At 37.8% G+C, this 9,773-nt stretch overlaps 1 protein-coding gene across 2 annotated transcripts in view; it reads right to left on the bottom strand.

The window, feature by feature from the left end:
- Positions 1–439: 439 nt before the first annotated feature.
- zmynd11 (zinc finger, MYND-type containing 11) overlaps positions 440–9,773 on the bottom strand; it is a 26,575-nt gene continuing 17,241 nt past the window's right edge. For both annotated transcript variants that reach the window (XM_014016155.1, XM_014016156.1), the window contains 9 exons: positions 9,471–9,558; positions 9,215–9,270; positions 7,960–8,037; positions 7,736–7,854; positions 6,840–7,197; positions 6,520–6,594; positions 5,480–5,758; positions 5,213–5,398; positions 440–4,051 (listed from right to left, as the gene is read on the bottom strand). In XM_014016155.1, the coding sequence (XP_013871609.1) occupies positions 3,929–4,051; positions 5,213–5,398; positions 5,480–5,758; positions 6,520–6,594; positions 6,840–7,197; positions 7,736–7,854; positions 7,960–8,037; positions 9,215–9,270; positions 9,471–9,558 (1,362 nt within the window). In that variant the 3' untranslated portion in view covers positions 440–3,928. The remainder of the gene's footprint in view (positions 4,052–5,212; positions 5,399–5,479; positions 5,759–6,519; positions 6,595–6,839; positions 7,198–7,735; positions 7,855–7,959; positions 8,038–9,214; positions 9,271–9,470; positions 9,559–9,773) is intronic.

Raw genomic sequence — 9,773 nt, forward strand, 5'->3', positions numbered from 1 at the left:
GTTTGCATCCGGTTTAAACCAGTCAGTGGCTTTAAACCATCATCATCGATCTCAGAAAAAACAGATTAGTGAAAAAATTTTCAGCTTCATTGATTTGATGAGACAAAGTTCAGACTTTCACCTAATCGTAACTTTCTGAACATTTTCCTAAAAACAGTCCTGAAATATTTTGCTAACAGAGACACAAACATGTTAAAAACAAGACTCCGCCTTCAGGTGATTGTGTGTTGTTCCTGTTGTGTCCTGCTGCTTCTGCTTGTTAAAACAATAAAAACTATCTTACCTGCAGCAGGATCTCGTCATCCTGATGTTTATTTTTTAATAAAAAGCAGCAGCTCCTGGTTCAACTTATTTTTTCTGCAGTCGCTGACTCACAGATTCAGGGAAGACATTGTCACTGCCAACACAAACACTTTGTAAACATCAACAAACAAACAACCAGACTTGTCGATACATTTATTTTCTCCATGTTAGCACATAGAATATATTTATATACATATTGCTAGCTAAAGTGTCAAAAATAACAAAACAAAGGGAGCTTAAAAAAGGTTGCGTTGGTTAATGATAGTTTACATGTGGACAGAACAGAAGATCAGGACCTACAGGAGGAAAAAAAAAAGGTTCATCACACTGATTTTATTCCCGCTTTGTACTTTCAGCACGAGCAGGAGTCAGGAAATAACCACACAGTAATATTTACACAAAATACCCTGGAGTAAAAGCAGGTAAAGTCCGGATTTGCGACAAAAAATCTGATTGATTTACTCACTTTCACCAGCTGAGAAACAGCTTCCTTAAAAAAAACTTTTTGCATTAATCACGACTCAGACCTCGTCTTTTTTTTAAACATGAAAAAACAAAAAAAGAGGTGAAGTTGGAGATATGCACATCTACTTCTCATGCTCTTTAAAAAACAAATAAAACATAAAATAAAAAAATTTAAGTGTTGTGATGAACGGAAACAAACATGGCAGCCTTCCACCTTCACGTGTAGTAAAACGACGACACGTTTAAACGATGCAGTGTGTGAACCTGAACCAAACAAACTGAGAAGAAAAGGTTTACATCTTTTTTTTCTTTTTTTTTTTACAAAACAGTCAGCCGGATCAGGTCAGATTAGAAGAAGTGAGTTGAAATGTTCACGTGACACCAGGCAGGAGGAATATTTACATGTAGTGTAACAACAGATGACGATAGGACCAAACGTTTACATCGTGTCTCTGCCGGCGCAGTTTTCTGAGACGACTGAAGCAACAGAACCTGCTGCAGCTCTGAAACAACAMCATGTTTCTGCTCCAGACTTTTCTGAAGGTCAACAAACTCCAGCTGCACCTTGGATTATTACTGCTGCAAAAGAAAAACCTCGTTCTGACAAAAACTTAACCTTAATTTTAAATGTTGCCGTTAATGAAACTGACCAAACATCTGGAACACTTTTTAATTCTGTGCATCTTTATTTTATAGTTTGTCCATAATTGTGTTGATTTTATTTTTTCTAGTGTGTTTCTCTTTATTCTCCTTGTTTTACTTGATGCAGCTGTAAGAACTGATTCACCTCAGATTAATAAAGTTTTCAGATCCTGAATAAACTGGAGATTTTTCAGGCTTGATTTCAAACTTTAAAGTTAAACTTTAAATTAAACAGTTTTCTGCTTTTTGATAGTTTCAAAAACAAGCAACAGATTAAATCTTAGTCTACTGATAAACCTCAGTGAGAAAGACCCTGGTCCTGGAGGTCCACAGTCCTGGTCCTGGAGGGTCCTAATCCTGCATGTTTGAGTTTCTCTTTGATCCACCTGAAAACAACTAAAACCTTCAGGATTATGGTCCAGGACTATAATCCTTCAGGACCAGGACTGGTCTCTGCTGAAGTGCAGATTTACAGGTTCAGCAGATCCCAGCAGTCTGAAGACTTTTTCTTTTTATTGTTTATCTTTAGAACTCACAGCAGCTGATAAAAGACAAGAATATCTGTTTTTAATTAATAAAATCTGATTCTAATCCTTTAAAATGTGTTTAGCATCTCTTAAAAAACTTGAACACTTACATATAAAAACTGTTCCTGATTAAGAAAACTATATTTTGTTTTAATTTATGATTTGTGTTCTTCTCACTGATGCWTGTTTCTTGCTGTTCAGTGTCTGAAAGGTGCTTTTAAAATAAAATGTATTTTTTAATAAAAGCATTTTCTTCACTGCTTGCTAATGAGTGACGCACTTCCTGTTTTCACTCAACTATTTGCTGTCGATTTTTAACTCAAATCATCATAACCTGAAAATAACTCTGCAGACTTTATGACATTAAATCCATTAAAACATAAAAGCTTTTAAGTTTTAACAGAAACTAATCTAGAAAAACTAAATCAGAATGATCTGAAAATGTTTTTAGTCGATTTAATTAATTCATTTCACAATAAAATCTGAAGATTTTTAACGAGACAAATCTTCTGAGATCACGGGACTGCATGTTAATCTAATAATTCAGAGATTAATTTATAGAAATTTTATATTTGTAAAGAATATTTTAGCACAAGAAGCTGCATAAATATAATTAACAGGAGGTTCTGGTTCATCTGCAGCAGGATCCAGTTTGTTGAGCTGAGGAAAAGTCCTGTCAGTTCATTTCAATCAACTAATTTAATCTCTGTTGAAAACGGCAACAATGACAAAAAATAAAAGGGTTTTTTTTCATAATGATGCCTCTTTTAAAAAAAATAATAACTTACTCGCCACCCAGAAGCAAAGAAAAATCTCGATCATTTATATTTGCATATCGTTTTCAGAGCTTCCGGTCTTTCTGAATTTATTTAGTGATGAAAGAAACTAAACGATGTTTACGCTGCATCGCTGAGAGGAAAACAAAACTGAGCAACAGCAGAGAAAAAGTCTTTTCACTCCTCACTTCAGATTTTAGGGGAAAAAAGATGATATCAGAATACGTCACTAGAAAAATGATCGATCTTCTCAGGTAGCTTCAACGAGACTAAAAGTGTTTTTTTTTTTTTGGCAATTTTACAAGCTTCTGGATTAGTTAAAAATAAAAACTAAACATATTATCATCGAATCTTACAACTAATCTTAAAAGCTTAAGATATCCCCCAGTTTAGAGCAAATTAAAACCTTTTCTGTCAATATCAGACTCATAAAAACAGTCCAGGCATAAAAAAAAAACCCAAATGTGAATAATTCTATTAAATATGATTAGAATTAAAAACTGATATTTCTGTCAGCATTTTCTTAACAGCTGACGCTCTGACCCTGTTCCCAATGAGTGATTTAGAGCAAAAAACTTTAGGCAGAAACAAAAAATAAACAACAACGGTGCAATCCACCTGATCAGATTTATGAAAAATGACCTAAAATATCTTTTCGGTCGTTAACTTCCACAGTTTAAAATGCTACAGTTAAATGACGGTTGAAAACCAGTTCAGCTCGAGCTCTGGTAGTTTCTTTTTAAATGTTTTGTAAAATTCAAGCTGTATTTTGTTAATTTACAGTTTTTAAAAAAACATAAAAGTAATAAAATGTTTTTTTTTTGTAAGTAATGCTCACATCGTGTTCTACACATTAAATAACACATCCTCTGACATAAAATCAGCACTTCAGTAAAGAAAACATACAAGTTTAAAAAGTAAAAATCATAATAATCACACCAAAACTCTGCATCTGAGCCATGCTCTGGAGAAAACTTTTCACAATTTAGAGAAAATAATAAAAACGGAGGAAAATGAACACAATGGCTACATTAAATAAAAACCAGCTCGCCCCGCAGCAGAACGTCCGGTTCAAACGGTTCCCATGAAGGCGAGTGAAGAAGCAGGAGAAATGTGTGTGTGTGTTTTTGTGTGTTTGTTGTAGACACTGACTGACAGGAGGAGGGCAGGTCGGGAGCCAATCAGCTTTGTGAGGTCAGAGAGGGCGGGGCTTGTTCATCTCTTCCTGCGGCAGGTTCGTTTGTGGTCGGCGTGCCAATGTTCCTGCTGACACTTGATGGAGCAGTACGAGGTGTTCCAGCAGCAGTGATACATGGCCTCCTCTTCACAGTTGTAACACTGAAAACCACAAACACAACTCCATTATTAGCTAGCATTARCTAGAGCTCATTTTCAGGTCATTAGCTAGCATTCTGTGGTCATTAGCTAACATTCTGTAGTTATTTTTAGGTCATTAGATAGCATTCTTTGGTAACTACCTAGCATTTTAGTAATTATGTAGTAATAACATACCATTCTGTGTAATTATGTAGTAATAACATAGCATTTTGAGTAATTATGTAGTAGTAACATACCATTCTGTGTAATTATGTGGTAATTACATAGCATTTGTGTAATTATGTGGTAACTACATAGCATTCTGTGGTAATAAGCTAGCATTCCGCGGTAACATAGAATTGTGCGTAATTATGTGGTAATAACATAGCATTCTGTGCTAATAGCTAGCATTCTGTGATCATTAGCTAGCATTTTTTGATAATTACATAGCAATTTGTCAAAACTCAGTGGTAATTATTTAGCATTCGGTAGTRATTAGTTAGCATTCTGTGGTCATAAGCTAGCATACTGTGGTCATTAGCTAGCATTCTGTGGCCATTAGCTAGCATTCTGTGGCCATTAGCTAGCTTACTGTGGCCATTAGCTAGCATACTGTGGCCATTAGCTAGCATACTGTGGCCATTAGCTAGCTTACTGTGGCCATTAGCTAGCTTACTGTGGCCATTAGCTAGCATACTGTGGCCATTAGCTAGCATACTGTGGCCATTAGCTAGCTTACTGTGGCCATTAGCTAGCTTACTGTGGCCATTAGCTAGCATACTGTGGCCATTAGCTAGCATACTGTGGCCATTAGCTAGCTTACTGTGGTCATTAGCTAGCTTACTGTGGTCATAACCAATCATGTGGTAATTAGTTAGCTTACTGTGCCCATTAGCTAGCATTCTGTGGCCATTAGCTAGCTTACTGTGGTCATAACCAATCATGTGGTAATTAGTTAGCTTACTGTGCCCATTAGCTAGCATTCTGTGGCCATTAGCTAGCATACTGTGGCCATTTGCTAGCTTACTGTGGTCATTAGCTAGCTTACTGTGGCCATTAGCTAGCTTACTGTGCCCATTAGCTAGCTCAAAGATGTTGAACCTGGTCCTCAGGCTGGCAGTTAGTTGGTTAAAATGCCCATAAACTGGAAAACACTAAGTGACAGGTGAAGACTGAACTCACCCACTGCTTCTTCTTGGTCTGGGAGATGAGCTGTTTGTGTTGGGACACGAGTTTCTTCACTTCCTCCACCAGTTCCTCTTTACACTTCTCCTTCACCTGCTTACACTTCCTCTCCATCTCCGCCTGAACTCCGGCCACAGCCTTACTCACCGCCTGCCGTTTCTCCTCCTCCATCTCTGTGCGGAGCTGCAGGAGCAGAAAACAAACAGGAAGTGCTGAGACTTAAACACAGAGACGACCACAAACCACCCTTCAATCCRAACGCACCTTCTCCAGAGCTTCCCTGACCACTCTCTCCGTCTCCCTCTTGTTGTCGGCCTTCATCATCTCCTTGACGTCGTTGAAGACCTTGGTGTACTTCTCGTGGCACATGTTCTGGCAGGAGCCGTCGCTGCTGGTCTGGGTGCCGCGGTGCAGCATGCGAGGCGACCCTCCGCTGGCCTTCTTCGTCTGCGTGGACACGGACAGCTTCTCAGGCTGCTGGGGCGCCGAGGACACCGGGATCTCCTGGCTGGAGCTGACCGCCTCCATCTCTGGCTCCGGGTCCTGGAGGAGCAAAATATATATATAATACATATATATATATATTTTTTTTTTTTAATAACATGCGATCAATAGAATTTAGAAAAGTTTGGATTATGCTTGATAATTTATTTACCACCTTCTGTTGCTGTGTTTTAACCAGGTTTTCACTAAATGTTGTGCATACAAATATATACATACATATAAGCAAACTGTTGGTTGTTTATAACCTAAATTAAATTACAAAAATCCTACATTTAGTTGCAGTGAAGATTAGGGCTGGGTATCGAGGCCAAATCGATTAGATTTCGATTCATAAAGTTCTTAATCAACGATTCGATACAATGAAACTGTCTTTTAAAATACAATATCACCATTTTTTTCCCTCTTCAACATAAACAACAGGTTTTAAGGACAAACTTTTAAATTAAACTCTTTAATCTTGAAAGAAAACTGTCACAAGTTTAAAAAGTTTTAAAGTAAAAATGAATTGCAGGTGCATTGTTGTTGGATGCATTCATTTTTACGGAATTAATAATTATTTTAATAAAWAAGAAGTGATGGAAAAAGATTGCAGGAGAAGAGGTGGGCTAATATAAATATATTTCAGCCCACTCCTTTTGAGCATTTAAAAACTGTATATTTGTAATGTTTGTTAGCTTCTGTTTTGTTCAATAAAAATTATTAAAACTTAATACATATAACTTATTAAAACAACTACAACATTTCATCACTGTGGATTTCATTAAGACGTTTCTTAAAGTTAGTGAAGATGAAGTGCTTACGCTGGCTTCTTCTTTGAGGTCAACAGTTTGAGCCCGACGGCTTTTCTTTGCTTTGGGCTCCTGGCTGCTTTTCATCTGCAGGAAAAACAAAATAAAAGAATAAAATTAAAATGATGTAAGTAAATAAACAAGTTATAATTATTTGGCCTTTTTTTTACTATAAAAGACAAAACCACACAAAGTAAATTAAAACTCTGAAGTAACAGATAATTAAAAGGTAAACAAAGATGTGTTCTTATCTGCATCCAGCCAGGAAACATCACATCTTTTTTGTTTACAAACAAAACCAGAATAAGTTATTTGTAATTGTTTTCACTTACATGGCGGACCTGCTCGTTGCTGGTGGAGGAGATGCTGGACTCGGCTTCGTCCGTCCGCTCCGGTCTGGTCTCCTCTTGATGCTGCTGCCGCTGGCTCTGGTTCTGGCTCTGGCTCTGATTCTGGCTCTGATTCTGGTTCTGGTTCTGGCTCTGGTTCTGGTTCTGGTTTATGTTCTGGTTCTGTTGGAGCATTGGAGGAACGTCCTCCATCTTTGTTTTCCAGAAGCGCCCCTCCCTCAGGAAGCGTTGGTACACCTCCAGCTCCTCGCAGGCCTTCTTCCAGCCGTTGCTGCGTTTCACCTGCAGCTGCTGGACGCTCACCTTGATGTCCTGGATGTTGTCTGAGGGGATCCACGCTCTGTGGACGAGAACCGTTTACCAACAAGCGCCACGCTGCTTTATTAGAGTTAAAGTGTCTGTGACATGCCTATCCTTCAAATAAAAAAAGTCAAAGAAAATATCTTCATAGTTAGGGAAATTAGCATTAAACACATGATTTAACCCATTTTGTCACATAACTGGCATATTTTCCTTTGAATTTGGCTCAGCTAAAGTGAAACAGGAAGTGACATCATAGGGAAACTCTAAGAAAAAAAACTCCCTGGTCTTTGTTTATTATAATTTGAACTCTGACTCTTCTTCATCTCTCTGATAGTGACTAAAATTATCTAAAGAAACATCAGAAACTTCCCTGCTGTCTGTGTTGTTAGCCTTGTAGCAACGCTCTGTTTACATTCAGACATCCCCCTGTGACATCACTTCCTGTTACTTCACAGGCAAATATCTCAGCAACTGTTCATCTCAGTGGTGTGAAATTGTTTTTGTAATATGTGCAATCACATTTATCACAAAAAACTGATGTCACAGGCACTTTAAAACGTTCAAGCTATGCTAACCTCTGGTGCTGGTGTCCAAAGAAGCGAACGTCCACCTGGTTGTCCTCCCTCTGAAGGACTTTAGCCGGCCAGTAACCGAAACCCTTCATCTTGGCCCAGACCAGGTCGTGACTGGGGCTCTGACAAAGCAACGCGCAAACACAAATAAATAAAACAAACTGAATTAATCAGAACATGAGGAGTTTCTCTGGAGAAAAGAGACGTCGTCGTTTGTGGATACTCACGCATGGGTAACAGAACCAGTTGTCTGGTCGGGCGTTGGACAGGTAGAAACAGTTCTTACACAACAACAACTCGTTCAGCTGCGAGAGGAAAAGTACAAACACAGCGAGGAGGCGATAAGAAACAATCAAAACAGAAAAACTTCACAAAAAATACATGCAATAAATGAGACATTTTTATTGTGAAAGCTCATGTATTTGTGCCATGACCTTATGTGGAACTAGACATTTAATCATCTCCCATCTAAAGGTTGGAGCACGATTTAATCAACTCGTTTAAGAAGCCACAGCAGAAAAACATTTAAAACTCTTTCTAAACACTCAAATAAACACTCAAATACAGCATGAGAAGGTTAAAATAACCTGACTACTTCAAATGGTCACAAGTGATGGTGAGAAATGCCTGTATAGCAAGCAGTTACGCCCTATAATGCGTTTCATTGCAGGAACTCAGAAAATGTTTCACCTTTTATTTACTCTTCTCTTTACACAAGTAAACACTGTTTACCGTTTTTATTCGTGTATAATACAATCTCAAGTATAATACTACAACAAAAACTTTCAATGTGAAATTTAGCAATGCTCATTTGTTGATGTGATATAACAAACAGGTAGACCAACTTTTTCAGAACATTGGTAGACGGCAGCCATTACAGCCGACCATGTGTTTGTTGTTGTTCCAGCAGCGGCCCGGTCRCACATTAAWGCCATTAGTTCGTTATYATTACTGAGCTGCAGGACTGCCTTTTTTTCACATCATGTTGCCTGTTTGGATCTGTTATTATCTCGCTCGGAGGCACGAAGGTGTGTCAGAGGTAAGCTCGCTTCAACCGCTTTTTACGATGTGGTCTCATTTCTGGACTCAGGCATTTTGTGAATGAAGACGTTATTTCAGTTAAATTCAATTCAATTCAATTCAAAAATACTTTATTGATCCCAGAGAGAAATTTGGTAAAATCTGGTAAAATACATCAGCAAAAATATTGATCCGGGTATAGTACTACCCCCCAACTTTATGGATGATTTTATGATTTAATTTTTTGTATTATACTAGAATAAATACGGTAGTTCTGTATTACTTTTTGTTTTCAAATCTACAATTTAAATGAAAAATACTTTTTTGTGTTGTATTTAATTTATTTGTAATATGTTTTATAACCCAACACATGGCCGGCAGGACACGGTATACAGTTCAGACTAAAAGAATTCAGATTAATTTTTTTGTTTTATAGTGAAGTTAAAAGTAAAACAACTGTACCTCATGACACGTGTCACTGAAGAGCAATCGTGCGATCTCTGCCTGGTCACTGTGAACTGTGAGAAACAAAAACAGGATGAATTCTTCCTAACGAATAACATGAAACATCAGCTGAAACAAAAGATTAAAAACAGAAAAACATACTCAGAAGTTGTTCAACAGAATACAGTTTATGCAAACATTTGTTATATGAGAATTTCAACCATTTGCTTTAGGAATTATTAGGTATTATTATTCAGAGGTGAGTTTCACCCACCTCCGTACAGGATGGAGACGTTGTGAACAATCAGCTGAGCGTCTGCTTTGAACTCCTCAAAGTTTTTATATTTTCCTTCAGTCAGGTTCTGAAAGAGAAGCAAACGTATAGAAACAGAATGAAAGTCAGTCGGAGAGAGAAAAGTCACACAAAGAGGTCGATTCACGTGCACGGTGAGTGTGTCAGTGCACGTTTGGTGACTGACATGAAGGAGGTCCAGAAAAGGGCAGTGTGCTCATTAAACCACACACACACACACACACACACACACACACACACACACACACACACACACACACACAC

This window comes from Austrofundulus limnaeus, unplaced genomic scaffold (genome assembly GCF_001266775.1).
Source record: "Austrofundulus limnaeus strain Quisiro unplaced genomic scaffold, Austrofundulus_limnaeus-1.0 Scaffold139, whole genome shotgun sequence".
Taxonomy (NCBI): domain Eukaryota; kingdom Metazoa; phylum Chordata; class Actinopteri; order Cyprinodontiformes; family Rivulidae; genus Austrofundulus; species Austrofundulus limnaeus.